The sequence below is a fragment of the Babylonia areolata genome, chromosome 29 (genome assembly GCF_041734735.1).
Source record: "Babylonia areolata isolate BAREFJ2019XMU chromosome 29, ASM4173473v1, whole genome shotgun sequence".
Lineage (NCBI taxonomy): Eukaryota > Metazoa > Mollusca > Gastropoda > Neogastropoda > Buccinidae > Babylonia > Babylonia areolata.
In genome coordinates this window covers 34914814-34938093 of record NC_134904.1, presented here as the reverse complement: position 1 = coordinate 34938093, position 23280 = coordinate 34914814, and the positions used below count along the sequence as shown (strand labels likewise).

The following is a 23280-nucleotide window of genomic DNA, read 5'->3' as shown; positions in this document are numbered from 1 at the left end:
GCATAATAGGTTCATATCATATATACCTACTAGGTGACGAGAATATAAATAATGGTCGAACCCGGCCGCTCTGCTGCCACTCAGTGAGACACGGCTTTTTCAGTTCCCCAAGAAAGTATGGAATGTTGTGGAACAGTCTTTAGAAAGCATGCCGTTGCAATAATGAATTGTGCGGGTGTTATTTTCTTTGTTTTCTTGTATTATAGGAGCCCCAAAGCACAATATTTCTACTTTTTTTGATCAACAGTTGTGATGTTGAACGACGAAAAATACTCCTGTCTATCCAACCAGCTCACGAAACACTCATGCTGTTTATATGATCTCAAACACAAGTCACATGACCGTACAACGTGACGTTGGTCATACGGGCATTTGTGACAACAGCATTCATGGAACAGACCCGTCAACACGGCAGCCATTTGCATTAGCTGAGCAAGCTCGAAGCAGTGAAAGACTAAGCGGAGAGAAGCAAGAATACAAAACAAGACACCATGGACATGATAACTAATGCCTACGACGATGACTCCAATACACCAAGAGTTGATCGAAACAGAGAGGTAACGTTACAATCTTGGGTTTAAAAACTCATTTGTTTGGGCTATGGTATTACCATTCAAAAACGTGCCACGATCAGTCGGAGGTCAATTGAAAAGAAAATTAAGGACATTTAGCTGTCTTATTTGCGTTTTCACCTATTTCTTTTATTTCTTATCAATCCGCTACACACGTATCAGACCTTCTGCGACTTGCTGCATATAGCGTGCATGTGCCTTCATCTGTTTTTGTTTTGTTTTTCTGATCAACCCCCTACTTCGCGACTGGGTTCGTTTTGCTGAATGAAAATCCGTTTGGTTGTAACTTAAGCTTCCTGTAGACCAAAGTGCCCGCCAGTACATAAACACCGAGGCCATACCCTTCACTTTATTATAATTACTTTGTTAGTGACTTGACATGTTTGACTCACCTGTGTAAATAAACTGAGTATGCTATAACCCGGTGTTCGGTTGCGTGTGTGTATGTGTTTGTTACTATGTATGTCAGTGTGTCCGTGGTAAACTTGGGGGGTGCGTGATTCGATGTCACGGCCACCGCCACGGACGCAACGCACATAGGGCCCGGTCTAGCGTGCGGATCCAAAGCCAGTGTATGGTGGTGTTTCCCCAAAGGGATTGTTGTACATTACATTGTTGAAACTGTGAGTTTCAGTTCAGTTTCAGTAGCTCAAGGAGGCGTCACTGCGTTCGGACAAATTCATATACGCTACACCACATCCGATAAGCAGATGCCTGACCAGCGAACTGTGAACATGGGCAAAGAGATAGGAGGTCGACTCGTGCACCGTCAACTGGCAGGGCCCAGAAAACTCGGGATTGCATCAAGTCCGTACACGGATTGAAAGAAATAGCATTAATGGCACCACTGACCTGAGTGGGGGGTAACAAACCCCTAGAAGTCACCGTAGGAGGTGGTGGGGGTCTGGAGTCGACCAGAGGAAGTGGAGGAGGTTGCAGGTTGACATTGTTGAGAGAGCCAGAAGTAGAGGGCCCAGAGTATCCGCAAATCGATTGCGATCACACCTGAATTTTAGCCCGATCGCCTAATCGAGCCACATAATTTTGTGACCTGCTGAAGACATAATTGGACAAACAACAAGAATGCCAGAGAAATGACAGACAGATAGAAAATACGAAAAAAAAACCCAAACTTAGCCGTATGAAGAGCACAGGAACAAGAGTCGAGATGGCTGCCGGAAAAAGAGGGCGCTTGTCAGGCGGGCAAAGGGGAGGTTACCTACTTCAATTAAGTCATACCAATAAGAGTTTGTAAGTCTCCAGAATTGTATCATCAAAGGTTTATTTCATTCAGACCATTTCAGGCATCTCAGTTGAAGTAGCATTGGTGATGTTACTATTGTTACAATGTTAGTGAGAAGACGGTGTGACCTTGATTTTCTTGTTCACAATTAAATGGAAATACAAATTCTGGACAGAACACATACACTTTTCAGTGACAGACTACATCATCAACGTGTTTACTGCATATGAATCTGTTAAAGTGGATACTCAGTTAACTAGAATGAACATGAATGAGAAATCCACCATATTGTACTTTCCGGGTGGGTGTAACTTGTAAAACTATCTAGATCCAAAGAAAAACAGCTAAATGTTGCAGTGTGATAGCGGCGATGGCCATGTCTCCTTTGCCACGGACTTAAATTGCCCTAACAGAATTCTTACATGCCCGAGATAACCTTAATATGATTTAAACAGCATTATCACTTTGAATACCACAATTAATTTATCGCCCTTCAAAAAAGCGTGTTTAAATGTTAATTTTTGAACATCATTCATAGAACAAAATAGTGCAGTAAGACAATTTGAATTTCTTCCCACCCGAACATGTCTTGTCCGAATCTGCACTCAGGCCTCTTTTTTTCTTTTTTCTTTTTCTTTTCTTTTTTAACCTGAAGCTTTATAATAATAAATACAGAACGCATTTTAACAATTGAGTTGTTTTGTTTTTTTAATTCTTTCTTGTGTGTCACAAGTGAGTCTTGAAGGCCTTACCTCTCTTGTTTTCTCTGAAAAAAAAACACAACCTCCTTCCCTACCAGCCGAGCTCTCTTGTCTTTTTTTAAATTTTTTTTATTTTAAAGTTTATATAAGTTCCAACTTTTTGCCTGTCTCATGATTTCTATACAATGTTATAGACATAAAAGAGATTGATTGGTCAAAGTTTTGGTTTGCCATTTCTGGCAACAGAAGACTCAAACAGAAAAAATCAATTGTGTTGCAGGAATCAAGTGAACGGTCTCCAGAACATTCGCCGGGGTATCAGAGCAAGATGAATTCTGATCCCCAGCAATCCAATACAGCATTTACCTCCAAAGACTCGGACTGTGAATCATCGGACTCGGACGATGACAGCATGAGTGACCAGAGGGACTCCGCTGCACGCGCAAGTTCTGGATCCTCGCCAGGGAACAGCTCAATGAGTTCTTCAGATTCTGGTGAGTGTTTTTGGTTTTTTAAATTTCCAACATTTGCTGTTGGTATAAAAAAAAAAACACAAAAAAAACCCCCAACTCCCAGGATGGTTGCAACTGCAATATTGCACAGGATTGCAGATATATATATTTTATATATATATTTTTTATGAACATTGAACTGATAACCCACTTCAGTACTTGTGTCAGTGTTAGGTCTGCTTATTGTATGTTTTTTGCATTCACAGTTTGGCTAAATAGATTTTAGGTTATTTTAAAGTGACCAGTATTCCAGTGCTTTATTTTTAGAACCCAAGATAAGCAAAGGCTAGTACCGTTACCGTTACAGAGGTGTTGATATGGCATTTGAAGTGTTTTGTGCTGTTACTACTACTTACGCATTCCTTGGATCATGCTGTCAGATGGTCCATCAGGTCTGCTGCGTGAAGTACGCTGCCCTCTGCAGTGCAGCAGGTGGTCCCCAGAGCTTCTTGTGGACTTCCACCACACAGGGGCCAGGTTTTCCTCCTCAGTTCATCAAAAGTTGGTCAGAACTATAGCAAATGCTCTGGTGTCTGCGAACCTCTGCTGCATGGGCATTCATCAGTAGGGGAGAGTCTGTGTTGTTACAATTTGTTGATGATCTAGTTGCAATATTCCCAGGGGTTTTTAACTAAGTATCAAAACTGAATACAGCTTTGCCTACATTCAAAGAAAAGTGAGATATGACAACCTAAGGTGCTGAATAGTCATTTCTTTTGATTCCAGAAAGAAGCCATGTCAGCAAGGAAAAGGTGGTGGTGACAGAAAAAGACCGGAGAACCTCGAGCTCAAAGGTAAAAGAAAATTATCAGGTTATGTATCGTCTGTACTAGCTGTTTTTCCAGTAAGCTTACATTTTAATCTCATTGCATTCCTCCAGTTTGATTTTTTTTGGGGGGGTGGGTGGGCAGGGGGTCTGTATGGAATGAAATTGTTTTTGTTCATGTCTTTTTTTTTCAGGTGACTACATTTCATAACGGCAAGATATGTGTTTTGAAGAAATATGGTTCCTCCCATTTTTCAGCCAGCAGTTATCTGTATCAATGGGGGCAGAGATTATCTATCTCACTTAAAAAAATATTTTTCAATGTTGCTTTCAGGGAAAAAGCAGTGCGCCTATGGTCTATCTCACTTAAAAAATATTTTTCAATGTTGCTTTCAGGGAAAAAGCAGTGCGCCTATGGTTTTGCTAGACACACAGATGGCAGTTTTAAAATTTTGTTATTCAGATAAGGGATTTCTGGGGTACTGTTTGCATTTCTACTGGTTTATTCCTTCAGCAGCAACATAGTTTATGCGTTCAGAAACAACATAAACTTGTAATCCTGTTAGCTCTGATTCTTTCATAGACCGAATATATGCCAGTTTGTGCGTGGTTTGTAAACTCTGAAAAATCCTTTGGAAAATGTTGGATTGAATACATTGCTTCAAATATGAGGGAAGGGGGGGGAGGTGAAATTAGTCAATTGTCTGACCAGAAAAAGCAGAAAAGTCTTTAACAAAATGGTTCCATTTTACCGGATATTCCAAAGTAGGCCTTTCCACATGTTACTTGACAGAGATACTAAAAGAAAAAAATGTTCGCTGCCAAAGAGGGAAACTTTCAATTTCTGACACGTCTATTGCTGTTTAAAATAGGTTTTACAACAGTCAGTCAGGAGCACGCTTACTGTGACTTGCTGGTGGTAAATACCCTTTGCCACTCGCATTCGGGGAGGTGAGTGAGATCTGAGAAGTGTGCATGATCAGCACTTTTAATTCTTTTTAGACCAGTATGTTAAGAGATCAAGTAAAATATTTTCATCTTTATTGAAACAGAAGGGATTCAAAATCATACATGCAAGCACATGCATGCACATCAAGGACACAAACACACATCATTGGGGGGGAGATGATGGATGCTGAAGTTCGAATCATGACCACAACAGCTACTGATGCTGAAGCCCTGGATTTGGACCAACTGTTTAAGGCTAGGGTTCATTCAGATGATTAGATCAGGCCAGCTATGTGGCGCTGAAATAAACACTGTCCAAGACTAGGATTATTTCCATGTACTCATGCTTGCCCACTTTGGCAGATGCCAGTGATGTGATGATGAAAGTCGTGTTTCTTCCAGTTCCTTTGTTAAAAATTGTTCTTTTTGGTTTGAATGGGAATTCTGGCACTAGACAGTCCCTAGTCCTTTTCACATATGCATCTTTGAATCACCATGGCCCATTTTCATAGCAAGGGATGTTTCGGGTGGGGTAGCTAGCTGGTTACCCAACACCTTTTTTCTCATCCGGGCTTTTGACTGGCAATGGCAGTTATGAACTTGCGCATCTTTGAAACTGGTCAGAACTGCACGTGCCTTGTTCAGACACACAACAAGAACGTCGGGTGTTAAGAAGTACTTATAATCATGATAGCATCAGTCTTCGTTGTTGTTTTGGTTTTTTTTTCAGTCCTGAATTCTGTTAACTTTTATGCCCTTGAGAATCCCATGGCATAGTTTTCATGGTAAACAAACTTTGTTATTCAAATTATTTTTTTATTTTTTCTTGCCACTTGGTGCTTTGACCAAGTGTGTGTTGTCACTTGAGTCTGAGCCATTTTTTTGTGTCCATTGCTGTTGTTACTTTGGGCACACATAGATGATGGTTACACAGGCAGCTGGAAGCTGTGTCAGTGATCAAATATGTGTGGGAGACATCTGGTACTTAGCAGACTGGGTAATTGGATATTGATAGCCTGTGAACTGCTACAGTGACATAAACACACGCCAAAAAATTTGCTTCATATGGAAAATTGTACGCGATCATATTAGGGGTGCAAGTGTGTCTAAAAAAAAAAAAAAAAAAAAAAAAAAAAATTTTTTTTTTTTTTTTTTTTTTTTCAGTTATAAGCAGATTCGAGAAAATTTCCTTTTTCGATCGCAGAAATTGAAAGTTCTATAAGCTTACGGCATATGTTCCTTGTAAACGATGAGAGAAAAAAGAAAGAAAATAATCTGCTAATGCATGTCAACATTAGAATTAGGAGATTTCAGCTTGAGCATTAATATATATTAAAAGTAAAACAAAGTATGGCTGTCATACACTATCTTGCTGTTTCTGTATGAAGCAGTTTTAACTGTAATTAATATGCAGCAAGTAACTAAGTTGACACAGCAGGTGTAGGTTAAAACGGATGGATTCTGTTAACCTGGCATGGATTAGTTCAGTGAAATGTTGTTTGAGAAGGGCTAACTTGTTTAGTTCTTAACCAAAAAAAACCGATATATTTTTTATGGTGAGCAAAACATGATTTGGATCAATTCCAATTGTGATTAACTGAACTGATGTTTAAAATGCCAAGTTTAAAATTGACAAGTGTGCAGTCCTAATTCGGGCATCCAGCAATCTGTCCTTCCCCAGTGGTGTGAGAAAAGGGAGATAATATGGATTTGGGTCACTTATCAGTATCTCTGTAATCACTGAAGCAATCAAGATGAATTGAAAGAAAAAAATTCAGTTGTGGGCAATGAAAGATAGGAACTACTTTGAAATGTCTGCCTCAAAGTTAAGAATAACAATTGCTGCCAGTTTAGGTTGCCTTGATAGATAAGCTGTAAAAGTATTTTTGGTTTTTCTTAAAAGGTTTTTTTTTTGTTTTGTTTTGTTTTTTAATTTAAAAAAGGGAGGGTTGAGGGGGGGCGGGGGGGGGGGATGCACAGATTTTCATCATCTTAATCCATTCTCTTTATTTTTCTGTCTTGCTCTGTCTGCCTGGTTTTCAGTGTCTGTCATCACTTATTGCTCAGTGCAACACTTCTGTCATTGTTGATACTGATGTATCTACATGGAAAATTGACTCCCCAAAATCTTCATGAACACTAAATTTCAACAGTGGATATAATATTGATTCGAATTATGTTATTTTATGCCTGAAGTCCAGAATAGTGTATTAAGGTACAATAAAAATTAAAAAAAATTATTTTATTAAGTTTGATATCCCGCCTGCTGGCCTGGTTTCGTCTACTGCTTGCTTCAACTTTTTTCTTATTGTTGTTCTGCCTGATGCACCACCTGAAGGTGCATCAAAAAACCAGGAGTGACCTCCCTCCAGCAACCAAGACAGGAGTGGTCTTTCACTGGATTCCATGGGCTACCCCCAGGCTTCATGCAGTTCAATAGTCATTAGAGTACAGGACATTTAACAGTTCAATAGAGAATGACTAATTATATTGGTTGATGCATAGGAACTCTGTTCTGATGACTCCATTGTAATGACAAGAGGTTGGCAACAAGTGAGTATCTTCCCTCAACCCCTTATCCTTCCACCAACAGGAAAAATACATTAATTGCCTCTGATATACTATGATTCTTGCAGTTTGTTGAATATCATTTGATGAAAAGGGGGGGGGGGGGGAGAAAAAAAAAAGATAAGATAATGTTGAATAATTAGGCAGGCCTCATATTCATAAGTACCAGGAATCAACATTTAAGTATTACACCACAAATACTCTTCTTCTTTTTTTTTTCTTTTTTCACATGATGATAGTTTCACACTTTTACTTCATCCCTGGCCCTGCCACCGTGCTCTGAGCATGTGTGTCTGAGTCAGTTGTAACATATACACAGTGAAGCTTATCAGAATGGTAGATCTAAGTCACTGTATGGTTAAACTTGTAGTTGTAAGTCGCCGTTTTTATCACATATTTTGAAGGCAGGGATAACTTGCGATGTTGATTTTATTGTTGAATCAGTATATGTTAAAAACTTGCTATCGTAAATATACACCAAGAGAAGCAACAGCTTGATGAAGCTCAGTTCCGATTTGGTGGCTGTAGGATGTATTTATAGCACACAACTGGAACAGAGACTGTTCCTGTTCTTTCAGTACAGTGCCATCATTGAGCAAATGTAGGTGGTATCCAGCTTGGATACTTGATTCATGTGAGCACCATCATTACACATTTCCATGTGTCCAGTGGTTGCAGAAAAATTCATGAAAAACGGTGCATAGTACGTTTTTTAAGTTTGTGAGGGGGAAAAAAGCATTTTTTTCAAGTTGCATTTGATGTGGTGGAAGATCTCACTTGATTTATAAACTTTTGTGGCGATGATTAATCAAGATGGAAGTCATGTTAACAGAGTTCCTTGAAGATGCACTCAAAGATTTTTATAACTATATGTGTGGTAAACTATAAGTAGTTTAGTTTTGTTTGTTTTTTTCCCCCAAGAAAGTGGTTGGAAATGGGGGTTAAAAAATTGTACTGTGTATAACTCCTAAGGGCGTCATATAAGATAAAGTTTTGAACCACCCAAGAAAAATGTAAAAAGGAGAAAGATGAATGTTCTGTATGTTATTTTCATTTGTTGAAAGAAAAAAAAAAGCAAAGTGACAGTTTTTTTTGGGTGCATCTTCAAAAACTTTTAGGGTTATCACAAAGTAGATTAACTAGTGAAATAAGGATGCGCACGCACGCACGCACACACCCACACCCACACCCACACACCCCCACACACACCACACACACACACACACACACACACACACACACACACACACACACACACACACAGTTTCAGTAGAGTTTTTGTGTTGGAAGTTTCGTAAGGGGATAAGTATGTAGTGAGGAGAAATGGTAAGATAAAAGGTCCGAGGAGGCACTTGAGCAGATCAGGATTGGAATCAACAACTGTTTGAATTTGTATTAGTTGGTGAGTAAAATCTATACTTACAGTTCAATGAGTGATGGTTGGTTGATGCATTTATTGATGATTATTATATTAACCACATGGTTTTCTATTTTTGTTTTACTTCAAAACTTTCAGTAAAAGCTCTTTTATCTTTATCCCTTTGACTTCTGTATGTGAACAAAGTGAGTCTGTGTAATAATCAGTTTTGGTTGTGTGAGAGTGAGTGTGTGAATGTGTGTGTTCGTGGTAAATTTTAATGTTGCCATTTTCTCAGCTGCTGTGGTTGGAATCAAACTTGACAGGGTGGCAAATATGATATATTTCCAGTCATCTCCTTTATGATGATCTGGTGAACAGGATGACTGATCAAAGGTCAAGATATTTTGGGAACATGAATCATCAAAAGTAATGTTAGAGGTCAAGGTTGTGACATTGCGGTTAGATTCTTCCAAGTTCTGTTCCATGATTCCTGTGCTTAATTATCACACAGAAGTCTTGAAAGCCTCACCTTACTGGTTGGTTCACTTTATTTCTCAAATGACTATTAATGTCTAGGTGTTAAATTACATTTAACACCATTAATAGCATTCTCTTAAATTTCAGCGGCTTATTTATCCACATTACAGCCCCATTGCTGGTAATATAATGAAATTTTTTTAAATGTATGGTGTACACGTCATATGTTTACATCATGAAAATATCCATCAAGGTTTTCTAAGATCCCTGGGGAGGGTAGGCTACCATTTAAGGATTGTTGCTTCATATCTGTCTTGGTGTTAGTGCCTGAGCAGAATGTGTATAAATGTTGGTTGTTTCGTGTGTTTAAGATGCATCACCGCAGAAGCCGATCTCATTCTGGCTCCAGAAGACGGCGAAGATCATCGGATCGACGAAAGCGCTCAAGATCCAAAGACCGCCATCATAAAAGTTCACGATCCGAGGTCTGTGTTTCTATGCAGAATAGCATATTATGAAAATGGTTTTTTGGGTGTTCAAAAAGACTGTTTAACAAGTGAGTTCTTGTAAGGTGTTAAAGTCCTTGTGTAAGAAATGAGAGCTATCGTGCGGTCATACCTTTTAAATGTGTCCATGCTGGTGGGCGATTTTTGTGGTTTTTTTGGAATAGATGTTGGTTGGGTGTTGTGGTTTAGGGGATTTTGTACATGTGTAATTTTTCTCTCTTTTTTTTTATGATTGTAATACTGATGTGTGTCTTCAGGCTTTGTACAGCTTTTTTCTTTTTCTTTAAAAAAATTTTTTTTAATTTAGTGACACGTAGGTTTTGGGGTTGTTGTTTTTTTTTTCGCATCGCCGCGGTCCCTGTTGGGAGGAATCATGAGCTCCAGGCCTGGGAGAGTCTCTTGCCGAGTATCAGTCCCAGCATCATGATCCCTGCCTTCGTAGGATGGCAAATGAGGCATGGTACCGCGCGTAGGCACCCAGCGAAAATTCGATCCCCAACAGAGAAAGGAAAGACAGGATCAACTCAGAGGTAGAAAAAAATGAACGATCGAGGAGGCCGAGTCGAAACGAGTTCACAGAATGTAAGAAAAATATACAGACAAGCCACATGCAACAAAATAAGGCCAAATGAACACGCTTAATAGCCAAAAAAAGAGTAAGACAAGACAGAGCGAAAACCTGACAAGATGGCGTGGAGAGCCTTGGCCAAAGGAATGAGTCAGCACTTATAGCTTTTAGAGGCGTTTGATTGGCTAAGAGCGGGCCAGGCAAAGAGGGGCGTCTTTTCACTGTTAGCCGCGCGAAATTTGGCCAAGCAGAGCAAACCGATAGGCCTAGTTTGCATCAGTTTGACATGGTAAGTATATGTATCACCAAACATGGAGTATAATACAAACTCCTCCTTTTGGTTTTTTTTTTTTTTTTTTTTTTTTTTTTTTTCCAGTGACATGCCTTTAAAGTCCTTTTTTCAGCCCTATGAAAATAACCTAGGTTTGTAAAAGTTATTTTCATCTTTTGTCTCTCTTTACTGAGGAAGAAAAAGACATTCTGTTTGCCAGGCGATAGCAAAGCATAGCAGCAAAATGTTGTGCGTGAATTTGAATTTAAAAGTGAAAGAATTTTTAAAAGTCATCCCAAAGGGATCTTTCTGTACAGGAATGCAGTCTTTTCTATGGTAGTAGACGACAGCTGGCACTTGAAAAATAAAATATTTTTCATCTAGGTTCCTATTGCAGTTGTTTACATTTTTTGATCATTGGTGTTTTGAAATTAATTACGATTAAAAAAAAAAAATTGTTTGTAATTAATACCATGTATGAACCATGGTTTTAACCTTGAAAACTCTAAAAAGAAATAGCAAAGATCAGCAAACAGAAAGTGAATGGTTGATGCACTGAGGTGTTGGCACAGTAGAATAAAGTGTTAAACAGCTACAGCTAAGGTGTGGTCAGCTAAGGTGTGGTCAGTGCAATTGTCTCATTTATAGTGGTTTTTCTTCTTTTTTTCTTTTTCTTTTTTTTTTTCTTTTTTTTTTTGGCTGCCCCATAATCTGCACCGTTTCAGTAGCACTACTCCCACACAGCTCATTCAGAGACCCCAAATACACCCACACCTGGGTTCATCTGTCAGGATCCCAGCGTCAGCAGTCTACCAGGAACTACTGATGTTAGAAGAGGCTCTTCAGTGCTGCTGAGTCACTTGGGTGATGTTCACTAGTGCATGTTCTGATTTCATGTACTTGAGACAACACCAACTTTGCCCTCTCCTGACGACAATCATAGCTCGGTTGTGGAGCCAGACTAAATCAGTGTCCCCACTAGTGTGGAGACTGCCACCATATCCCCCCAATTACAGTCTGCCAGATGAATCTGCCAAAACCGAAGACCTCAAGACTCGCCTCAAGCATGGAAATGGAAGGGGATCGAAACTGAGGACACCATGAGAGCATGGCATGAAAGGCCTCAGACTAAGGCACATTGTGTTTTTTTGTTGTTTGTTGTTGACCATGAAGGAAGAGGATGGTGTGATGATTACAGTTTTGCTGAGGAGGTCCATTTAGGTTTGGGACTATGTAACATGGCTGTAGTCTACGCTTCCTTTCATGGAGATATCCTGGTGTTAACCAGACCCAAAAGATGACACTTGCAGTATTCGTAAGGAAATATGAGCAGCATACCCTAAGATGCATCTGACATAAATTGAATGATACTTCGTGGTCCCAGTCTTCCCATTTAAACCTGTATCATATAACTCTGGGTAGGAGCCAGCTGAAAAACCACATTCACTGGGAATAGAACCTGCGTCCTCCCAGCCGTTGGTCCACTCTGTTAATCACTTAGCCATGGTGGTTGATTGCGGTTGCAACTGCATTGTCACAGTAGAATATTCTTTTTCGACAGCAGCCAAGATGTGGTCAGAGCAACTGTCTGATGATTTATAGTGATTGCTTGTTAATAAATTTTCATTGAAAAATAAGTATGTTCAGCATTGAATATATTGAACTGGAAAGGGTATGAACAATTGTGAAGTGGCTTCAGCAGACAAGTATGACATTTGCAGTATTCATCAGATAGCCCTCATGACTTGCTGATATTGAAAGTTCACAGTGGATAGTTCACAGAGCTTTCAAAAAGAAGTCTGTTGTGCGTTGACTAGTCGGCTGTTGTTTGTTCTAACTTCGACAAATGTTTGTTCTGACTTTGACAAATGTTTCAGGATGTGTTTGCACACGTGTGTGCGTCTTCATCTTGAGTGGAGTAGGTGTGGTTTTGTAGGATGGAGTTGGAACGGGATGGTCTGCGCATTCAGGTGTATTTGTGTGTTTTTAGTATGCACATGTCATTGCTTTTTTTTGTGCTTTTTTTTTGTGCTTTTTTTTTTTGTGCTTTTTTTAACACCCAGGGCTTTTGTATCGTTAGATTGGGCGTACAAAATGTCCTTTTTATTAGTATTATAAATTTCATGCGCTTGGTTTCTCAACCAATTTTTCCAATTTGTTTCAGAGAAGATCTGCGCGACACAGCCGTTCTCGATCACGATCTAGAGACAGGCGCACCCGGCACCATTCCAGGGAGAGACGACGAAGAGACAGCCATCGTCGGCGCCACAGTCCTTCTCGTGACAGTCGCAGACACCGTCACTCATCCACAGGTCGCAGACATCGCCGTCATTCCCGATCCCCTGGTCACAGGAGCCGTCATTCTGATCGAAAGAGAAGCCGCTCCCCACGGCCCAGCACCAGCTCCAAACCCGAGGAGACATCCAACCCTCCTGCAACCACCACTGCTTCAGTGACTGGGAGTAACAGGCCACCTGTGTATAAAGTGACAGGGGTCAAATTTGGCCGGGGCAGAGGAACCAGCACTGGCACCTTCAAGGACAAGATGAGGGAGGAGTACAGGCACAGGGTGCAGGAGGCTGAGGATGTTCTGGCAGGTAAGGCTTCATGTGCTAAGGTGGTTGCAGTTTCTGTGCTAGGTGTTGTTACTGATATCACAAACAAATCACCTTTATTGAAAACATGAAACAAAGTAATTCTGGAGACTGTCAGCAGCATTGTTGTTTTGTTTTTTTTTGTTTTTTTAATTTAAGATGTATATTCACGCTCATGAACATGTGAAAAAAACGTATCAGTTGATAGTCCAAGTCAAGGCTCTATTTCCTGTACAAAATAGTTCTTGACCATGAAAATGAATGAAATTACTGTCATTGACCAGTTCTTCATTACCTTTCATCACTGTAAGAAACATTTTACAGTTTTGCTGGCTTCATCGCCTGGAATTCACCAAAGATTGTTTTTGCCTGCTACTCACACTGCACAGTTGAGAGTTGGGACTCTTTGTATACTCTACCTATCTCTAAAAAAAAGAGAGGTACTCTTCCTGTCTCTAAAAAAAGAGAGGGTTAGGGCAAGATATTGTTTGTGCTGTGGGGTGTCCCAAGTGACAAAAAATATTTTGATACTTGTAGTGACAAAGATGAAAAATCAGTTTGATAACAAAAAAATGTAGATGTGGGTAAAATCCAGGTTGTGTCAATTCTAAACAGGAAGTTCTTTTATGATTAAAAAAAAAAAAAAAAAAAAAGTCGATTGCTTGCAGAAACAGGTGTAATAAATGGCGTTTAAAGACATGATTGGGTAGCCCAGTCACCAGTGAGGACCCATCCTTAAAAAGATTATTTCATATGATATTTTCAAGGTTGTTATGAAGTTTCTGCTGTATAGAAATTTGATCTATCATTGTGAATTATTTTTGTCCCAGTGATGTGACATGTTGCGTGCAGTTTATGGTTTGTTTACAGGTAGAAGCCAGCTGCCGTCACTGATGTCTTCCCAGGTGACCAGCAGTGTGGCCACAGTGTCTGCAGGCACAGGAGTGATGGGGTCTGGGGGGCTGAGCCAGACCCTGATCAACCATGTACAAGTGCTCCAACAGTCCTCACAGTATTTGCCTGGCCAGCCAGGCTGTTTGACTGCAGAGCAGAAAGCGCTCAATCAAAAAGTGATCCTTGAGAGCACAGGAAGAACTAAACAACAGGTACTTTTTTCCGGGTTTTATTTTCAGTTTATAAATGTTTTACAGTAGATTATTAGATCTGAACTGATGGAAAATTTTGTTGTAGAATTATGAGTACCTGTCCAATCTGTAAAACTGTTACCTGCCTGATATGATCAGTTTGATCATTTTAGAACTGGTACAGATAACAACGGAATCATTGCCCAGGTTAACTGTGAAGGTTTTTGTTCTATTTCCACCAGGTGGAGGCTGCATGGGGTGTGAAAATCCCAAGCATCTACAATGAAAACACCAACAACCTTGCTGAGATAGCGCAAAGGACAAAGAAGCGATCACTTTTGTGGAAAGGTTCAGACGTAAGTACTTGTATTTGTCTTTCCTCTGTTCTCCCATACCACCCCTCTGTTTTTCTCCCTCATTTTAAGGATGACTCATGAGATTTCTCAAACCTTTTCGGTCTTATAGGCCATCATGTCAGGGTTGCAAATATCCTGGATACTAAAACGAAGCATTTTACTTCATTTGGGAATGGCCGGATATATCATTGGAAAATTCTGTTGTTTCCTCGGTTTCCCCTAGTTTGAGAAAGTCAGAACTGCCTACAAGTATGATTTTTCTCAATGTATGCAGTTTTCCAAGTGAATGTAATATATGGTACAACATTTGATGACCAAAAATAAGATTTGGATCCATATATAATTGCTGGTAACATCACTCTCCCTACCCCAGATCCCCACATGCACACTCACCCTTGCATTTGTTTCGTTTTTGATTCAGCAGGAAGCATGCAAGGGCCATGAAGGCTTGTCACTTGTTTTATGTAACATACGAAATCATTTCTAGGTAGTGATGATGTATGTTTGCAAGTTCACACATATTAGTGTTTACACATTTGTTGACTTGGCAGAATGTACCGATTTGACACAGAGGTGGTCCTGACTATGGCATCATTGAATCCCTGTGTTTGTTTAGTTATTTATCTTCTTTTTTTTTTCTTTCAGAAAAAGAAAACTGAAGTGAACAGCACATTCAATGCAGTCCCCATTCTGCCTGGTCAGAGCACATCGGAAAATCTCAGATTTGCACGTTTGATGGGCTGCATGAAAGGAAAACCCACTGGAGAGGAAAAAGCAGAGGAGCAACCCAAACTGGATACAGATGCTGAAGAAAAGGCCATCATCGAAACCCAGATCCTCAATAACAATTTGGAAAGAGAATTTGAGTCCTCACGAAGGTTTACTCACATTCATCGAGGCTGTGGTCTTGGATACAACAACACCCTGTATCAGCCCCACTGATTCCCTTATTTCACATTGGTGACCATTTACGATGTTTGCTTCTTTTTTTAAAAATTCTTTTTATTTTATTTTTTTATTTCTTCTTTTTTATTTTTTGTAAATCCCTCCTCATCGAGATTTGAGCCATGGCAGTGCTGACTGAAGCTGGTTGGATGGGAAAATAGCTTTTGTTAAAGTTCACATCATGCATCTTCAAGTTCCATCCAGTAGATGTGTTATGGAGAGGTCCCAGTGTTGGAGTGATTCTTTGTATGTGTGAGCTAGTCTTGCAAATATTTTTCTGACTTGGGTCTTTGTATGGAAAGTAGAGATAGAGGAGAAAAAGAGGGAGAAAATGATTATAGAACCCCCAGTTCCACCCCTCCCTTAAAAAATAAAAGGTTTTAAAAAAAAAAACAGGGGGAAATATTGTAGGTACCATCTGCGTGGGTTTGAAAGGTGTGGCAAAAACTCTGTATAAATTTGGTGATTGAACAAACAGGCAGCAGTCACAGACACGTGACATGAACTACAATGTTGTGAAAGACAGTGGTGTTCGGCCTGAGTCAGACTCGTTTCAGAAATTGTGGAAATGAAAGCCTGCACACCAGTTGTGTTTAGAACAGCTGCTTGGTGTGCCTGTGTTTTTGTGGGTGGATCTGTGTGAGACTGGACAGAATGTGGTTGTGAGATGGGAGCATGCGGTTTGTGTGTGTATGCAGTTGTGCTTCAGTCTTTCAAAATGATTAATGTCTGTATCAGTGTATGTGCAAAAGGTCCCCATGGATACCCAGGAAGAAAACGTGGCTTTCAAAAGACTTCAGGCAAGTCTACCCTGTGTATCGAAGGTACAAACTTGCCCATTCTTTTAGAAAAATGTATGGAAGCCAAGTATTACTGTCAAGCTAGACTGAATGATGTGTGGTTTGACTTGACATTTGAAGAAGGAACACAGATGCACTGATTGATAAATGACCCATTTTGATAAATGACCCATTTTGAATACACCCATTAGTTGCTTGTGGGTGTGATTGTGCATATGTTACTATGTGCATGCAGTACAGTACAATATATCTTGATTGACATGATGGAATAATGTGTGAGTGTCTGTGTATTGTTTGTGTGGTCACTGGAAGTTTTATGAATGAGACTTGCAATGAGAGAAGGAAGAAATGAAAATAATTCTCACATGCATTCCCTGAAGACACTGGCACACAGCGTTCGACATACACATGCCAGTGAAGTCTACAGAGAAATTTTTTGTCCTCAACAAAGCTTTTGTCAAGTAATGCAGCAACATGAAACTGTGAATGATGAAAATCTAGAACACCTTCCGGTATCATTACATGAAAGTAATGAACACAGTAGTCAGTTTAAATGTTTCCCAGAATGCAAAACATGGTGAAAAATGACCAACACATTTTGGGAAACAAATGTTTTTCAGTGCTACAAGTACAAGAAATTGAAATCTTTTATACATAGCAGATCCATAGAATGTAACAAGTGGGCAACTGGGTTTTTTTACTTCTAATATAAAGCAGACCCAAGATGATGAAGAGCAGGCAGTACACACTTGTACACTTGACACAGACTAGTGTTTGATGGGTGTCCCTTGCAGTGAAGATGGTCACCAAGGCATGGGCTTCCCCAGGCTCATGAGACACTGGATGTGGTCAGTCCAACAAAACAGATATAAGTTCTGGGGTACATGCATTGTACTGGCCTTGATAAATGATTGTGTAGTCAGAAATAAGTACTGTCTAAACGTACAAGCTGAACTGGCATGTGTTGCATTGAGTCTCCAGCTACAAGAGCCACAACCTTGGTACCCTCATTTTGGAGGAGTTGCCACTGTCGGACTTTAGTTCTTGTCTCTCCTGCATGGGAACCATATCTCTGTTCTTTTAGTTTCATCCTCTGCTGCTTTCCTTTCCAAGTGATCAACTTGAGGATCAGTGATCTGTACCAGAAATTATTTGCAGTGAGCTCCCTGTGCTGATGTGCTAGTGAAAGCTGCTTAGTGATACGCACAGAGTTGATGCCTGGCATCATTTGTGGACAAAAGGTCATTTGGAAATTTCATTTGCCAGACAAAGCAATCAGCATGCAGTGGTACTTGACTAGATGATGATACATCACCACTGGCACCTTTGTGTTCCATGTTTTATTGAGAGTGCATTGATCAGTTTGTCCCTTGCTTCCACTGCGCCTTTAGTGGAATTATAGAACAGCACAATGTCGGGCTTTCTCTTCATATACCTCTGAATCAACAGAATTATGGTGGTGTATTGTGCTCATAGCAACAACATTCTCCCTATTGTAAGATGGACAGTTGGTGATGGGTCTTGAAATGTGGAAGCAAAATCAAAATAGTTTCCAGATTTGATCATTTAAATGAAGGTATGGATGACCTTGCACCCACAACATACGGCCATGGTTAAATGACTTCATTTGACATTGATGTGCATTTCAGTCTACAGTCTTTCTTTTCCCCAATCTGACATTCTGATACATGTGTTGTGAGTATACACAGATGAATGTGATAAAACTATTTGCTGTTCACTAACTACTTGGGTAGGGGCCGGGGGAATACAAAATAAAGAGAGAAAAACATGTAGACTGGTGAGTAAAAGATAGCCACTAGCACAAGGGTATGTTTGACTCCATTGGCATATGTTTGCTGCACACTGGTTTAACCTGGTCCCCCCTAATGAGAATGAGGTTTTTACTATTAACTGGGCATCTTGTTTATCTAACTGGCTTTAATTTGCTTGATATGGCTTCTTCAATCCGATTTGTCCTGAATTCTGTGGCTTTTCGAGTCATATTGTGTTAAGTGACGTTTTGATTTGCTTGTGGTGAGTTCCTGGAATCTGCAGATTCATGGGGAACTCATGTCATTGGAAGAATATGGAGGCTGTCTTCATTTCCTGGAGGGTGCTTTCCCAATCTGTTTGCATAACTGTTTCTTGTCAGTTGGGGTTTTAGTAAGCGGTGTCCCATTGATATTAAATCAGAACGGGCGCCAATGAAGTGACTTGATTGTGGTGCAGGGTCTCCTCTGGATCAGTTTTGATAGCAGCAGCTGCAGCATAAAAGTAAGTGGTCAACATCCTATATTGAGCATAGGTGACAGGATCAAGGCCCATCAGAATTGAATTTTTTTCAGCTTGTGACCTACTCCTATGTAGAGGTGACTACTGTGGGTGCCAGTGGGCTTGTGACTACTATGGGTGCCAGTGGGAAGCCCATGACCACATATATCAAGATAACTACTTCACGGATATATGTTTGGGAGTGGTGTTGCTCACATGATCAGTCCAACACTGCAGGTGCTTATCTCTCGAGACTGGTTGATGCGGCAATACAATATGAAAAGAAGTGGAAAGAGTACAGCCTTGTGTTATTTGTAGCCCCAGAGAAAAACGTATCTCCACAGTATCACTGTAATCGTCGTCATCTTCATAAAATAAAGAATAAAAATTGCACCTGTGGCTTTTCATGCCCTGCTGTCATGTTGACCTCTGTATCAATATACCAATCACTTGCTTGTGAAGAGTTCCTGTCAAGATCTTCAGAGTCAGCAAATTTATAGGGAACTGTTGCGTGCTGGAGGGGATGGAATGTTGTGGTGGTCTATTTGGGGATGGTGATGCTCAGACTGGCACTGTGACAAAACAATAGTCTTCTGTAGGGGGCTAACACCAGCAGTGCAGTCTTCCATGGTGTGTGGCCTTTATGCTATATAATCAATAAACTCCACTACATGTGAAAATTAAAATGGTTTTCACAGCTTGCTCAGCGAGGGCATGTACTTGGGACATAAAGTAGGCTCCACCAGGAGAAATTTTTCATCTTGATGTGTTGTAGATCACATTTGAAGTGTGCACCTGATCACACCCAGTTTGCACCTAACTCGGCATTTTCAAAAGAAATTGGTTCAAACTGGATATGAACTACATAAAACCTATACTGATTGACATTTGTAAGCTTAGGAGCATTTGAGTATGTAAAATAATAAAAAAAACAATAAATATAGATTATAAACAATCACACATTTACACATGTAGAACACATAGACCAGTGGTCCGTAAATGCTGCTGCTGCAATTTTTCTGTGTGAAATTTTGAGTTCTCTGCTGCTGATGCTGACACTGCAGCAGAATGGGTTTGGTTGCGTATGTGGTACACAGGACCAGTGGCATGAGAATGGTAGTGGTGACATGGTACAGATGAAGCAGCTACTTCAGGTCCTCCAAATAGTTAATGAATGATACATTGCCTGTCTGGCCCAACCAGTTCAGTTACTCAATGAGGCGTCACTATGTTCGAACAAATCCATATGCGCTACACCACATCTGCTTGGAAGATGCCTGACCAGCAGCATTCCCCAACGCGCTTAAGCCTTGAGATAAAAAAAGGTGCATAATGAATACATAATTAATAGATAAATGAATAGATGAATACATAAATGAACAATTAAATAAACAGATAACTTTAAAAATGGTCATTCCATATAACTTGCATTCTAAAATTACCAATATATATGAACGGATTATAAATACATTAACACACGCACAAAGAATTTTTTTGACACAAAACGTGATGTGGATGTGTGTCAGCAGTGAAAATGAGGAGGAAGAGGATAACGACATGAACAAGTCAAGGGAGAAGAGGATATGAGAGTAGGCGCGAACACAAGCGTGTGTGATGGACGGCGTGGGCCGGTACGATCCGAGTATGCCCGCTGTTCAAACTGCATTTTAACGACAGCATAATTGACAAATTTGATCATGATGAATTGTCCAAGTCTACAAAAGCTAGTTAAAACATGCTTGCACTTCTTTTACTTAACAAGCAAAGAGGGAATAATAAGGTTCCAGTCACACTTTAACCGGATCGTTCCCTTCTTCCATTTGATGCTCAGGGTGAAAACTGACCATTCTCAGCAGTTTCGGTGATGATGAGTGCCGCTTTGAAAAGAAAAAAAAAAAAGGGGGGGGGGGGGGGGGGGGGGGGGAGTGAGAGACGGACATGCATATTCTTTTTATTGCAATTTACAATATTGTCCATTTGGCAACTGAGGAGGATAATATATGAATGAAGGAATAACGACGAAAATCGGAGAAAAGAACATTTTACAACAAAAAACCAAACAAGTATGAATCTCAGCATAGACAATTACATTCATACCCATTCATGAAGGGTAGCCTGGTTGTAGACAATGCAGTGCAACTGTATATAAACCACACACACACACCGTCACACACACACACGACAATGACGTACAGTACGCTCACAATTCACTCAGTTCACTCTCACACGCGCGCACACACATACTTGTACTGGTTATTCAGTGCTTTTAAGTGCCTCAGTTATACAAGGCAAATGCAAATCGTATCTAGATACCTTCCAACTTTCTGGAAAAAAAAGTTATACAAATTATGAAATTGACATCAAGGTAACAGTATTTTTCTTTTGATAACTTTCCGGCTTACGAATTAAGTTGATAGCTTTTTCCGACAATCCCAACCGAGCTCGGGTGATAAATCTCATTCTCATTTCGTCATCTATCAAAAGCATATATTGGTAATGTTTTGCTTTTTTTTTTTTTTAATTTGTTTGTATGTCTGTCTGTCTGTTTTGTGTGTGTGTGTGTGTGTGTTATTTTATTTATTTATTTTTATACATCCATTGAAAATTAAGCATTTTTTTTCGAATGTTTTAATAAGATTTACACACAAAAATGAAGAAAATGAATTTCATCTTTAACTGAAGCACCACACACAGGACAATCAGGGAACCATGCGGACGTGTCAGCATAGAACCATTTTTTGTTCGCATCCAGGCCTAATTGTTCTTAATCTGAATCAAGCCACGCTGGTTCTGTGCCATTTATTAGTTGTCACTGACCAGTTTATTGTATTTTTCCGTGTGAAAAAATGCTAAAAAAAAAAGAGAGGAACCAATTGTACTGATTTTCTTACTTTTCAATGCGAGCATACCAATTCGGATTGTACGAATCTATTAATTTTTCTTTGAATTTTGCAAGAAATATTCATTCATGTTTCAACACCCCAACACAACCAGACAATTCCCAAACCATGTGTGGTTAAAACATTCTTTACAAACAGCCCAATCTTCTTTTCCAGAATCCAACTGATTTAATTAGCACTATGATAACTTCATAAGCGTGTCTGCTTATTTAAATTCTTGTCAGTTTGAACTGTGTTTTTTTTTTTTTTTTTTTTTTTTTTTTTTTTTTTTTTTTTTAAAGGGAAATCAGACATTTCCGTCATCAGGGATGACTGGTCTATACTGAGACCATCCTTATTGTGTTGTGTCTGTAATGTACTTTGTATTTGGTTATGTCCATTTTTGTCTGTTAATTAATGGTTCAGAGTTGGCTGTTCGCTATTGTATGTTTCTGTATGTCTGTGGGTTCTCTTCTCGTGTTTTCTGTCATTGTCTCTTGCCCTTCGGGTTCGTCGCCTTGTATCCTCTGACTTCATCTTCAGAGCTGCAGCTTGTTTAGTTGTTGTTGTCCTGGGCTTATTCTTCCATCCTGCTGATACATTTTATCTTCTTCATCTGGTTGTTCCACTGGTTGTTGCCCGGTGTCCTCTTTTCATCGTACTGCATTTCCCGTCCATCTCCTCTTCTTTGTTTTCTTCACGTTTGGTGGCAGGCCAGGGGGGTGTCTGGTCCTTCATGTATTGCCATTAGTGTGTACATGAGCATACACGTGTAAAGTCGTGCTTGTTAATGTGTGGGGTGAGTGCGCGCGTTTGTGTGTGTGTGTGTGTGTGTGTGTGTGTGTGTGTGTGTGTGTGTGTGTGTGTGTGTGTGATCCTATTTTTGCTCGTCATCATTTTTCCCTTTTGGTCCCTAAATCTACTTTATTTCCTTAGATACATACATACATATATAAATCCTTCTCTCTCTCTCTCTCTCCATATATATATATATATATATATATATATATATATATATATATATACCTACACATACATATATAGAACATGAATACAACAGTCACATAGGCATCTCTTGCTGACATGCAAAGCAATGTAGCATGCACCTCTCTCTCTCTCTCTCTCTCTCTCTCTCTCTCTCTCTCTCTCTCTTTCTCCCTCTCTCTTTCACTTGGTTGTAATTTTCCCAATATTTCAATATTTTCCAATGCCTTTTTAAAATCGATCCCTGGTGTTCACTCTCATGTTTATCTCAGTATCAAATATTAGTTCTAAGTGTTTACATTTTCCATATTTGAACTTGGAGATTGTTAGTCGTGCTATTAGCAGGACATGATTGATTTGGTTTCTGAGATTTGTTTTCAGTTTAAAAGAGCTGGGAAGTCCAAAAAGAGCGACTTTTTCACTAATATTGATGTGCTGCTCAAAATGTGTCAAGATATATTGTTGTACCATTTTCCAAAAAGATGACAATTTCTGACAGTGATAAAAGGAGTGTTCAATGAAGTCAACCTCTTGACACCACATGCATTTGTTTGAATTTGCTACCCCCATTTTATGCAACATAATGTTGGTTGGGTAAATATTATGAATGAACTTAAAATGAAGCAGCCTCAGTCTTGATTCTTTCGTACAGTCACGAGCTGTGGTAAAGTAATCGTTTATATTTATATCTAGCTTTCGTTTCCAGAACTGACTTGCGCATATGTCATGGTTTTGTTTTTTGTTTATTATTTCTCTGATCGTTTTGTTATGTAATGTACTCAGGAACCCTCTGTCTGTGTTGATTTCGTGTCCAACTGTGTGTTGTGTAGGGTCTCTGTTCATTTCAGCTTTCCACTCATTTGGTATAGCATTG

General features: G+C 39.6%; 1 protein-coding gene across 2 annotated transcripts; it reads left to right on the top strand.

Moving 5' to 3' along the window:
* The first annotated feature begins 376 nt into the window (after positions 1-376).
* LOC143274830 (uncharacterized) lies at positions 377-16536 on the top strand. 2 transcript variants are annotated; one of them, XM_076578770.1, is made up of 8 exons: positions 377-557; positions 2797-3010; positions 3755-3822; positions 9519-9632; positions 12657-13089; positions 13957-14192; positions 14414-14527; positions 15173-16536. In XM_076578770.1, exons 1-8 carry the CDS (start codon positions 492-494, stop codon positions 15467-15469), a joined length of 1542 nt encoding a protein of 513 aa, XP_076434885.1. In that variant the 5' UTR covers positions 377-491; the 3' UTR covers positions 15470-16536. The 2 variants fall into 2 exon arrangements, with proteins under 2 accessions (XP_076434885.1, XP_076434887.1); XM_076578772.1 differs by lacking the exons at positions 377-557; positions 2797-3010; positions 3755-3822 and adding exons at positions 3948-4745; positions 7081-7190.
* Positions 16537-23280: the final 6744 nt, after the last annotated feature.

Excerpts from the sequence above, each read along its gene's own strand:
- LOC143274830 (XM_076578770.1), top strand. The coding sequence starts at position 492 with ATGGACATGATAACTAATGCCTACGACGATGACTCCAATACACCAAGA. Across the intron at positions 3,011-3,754 it reads AATGAGTTCTTCAGATTCTG|AAAGAAGCCATGTCAGCAAG; the intron begins GTGAGTGTTTTT and ends TTTTGATTCCAG. Across the intron at positions 13,090-13,956 it reads GGCTGAGGATGTTCTGGCAG|GTAGAAGCCAGCTGCCGTCA; the intron begins GTAAGGCTTCAT and ends GTTTGTTTACAG.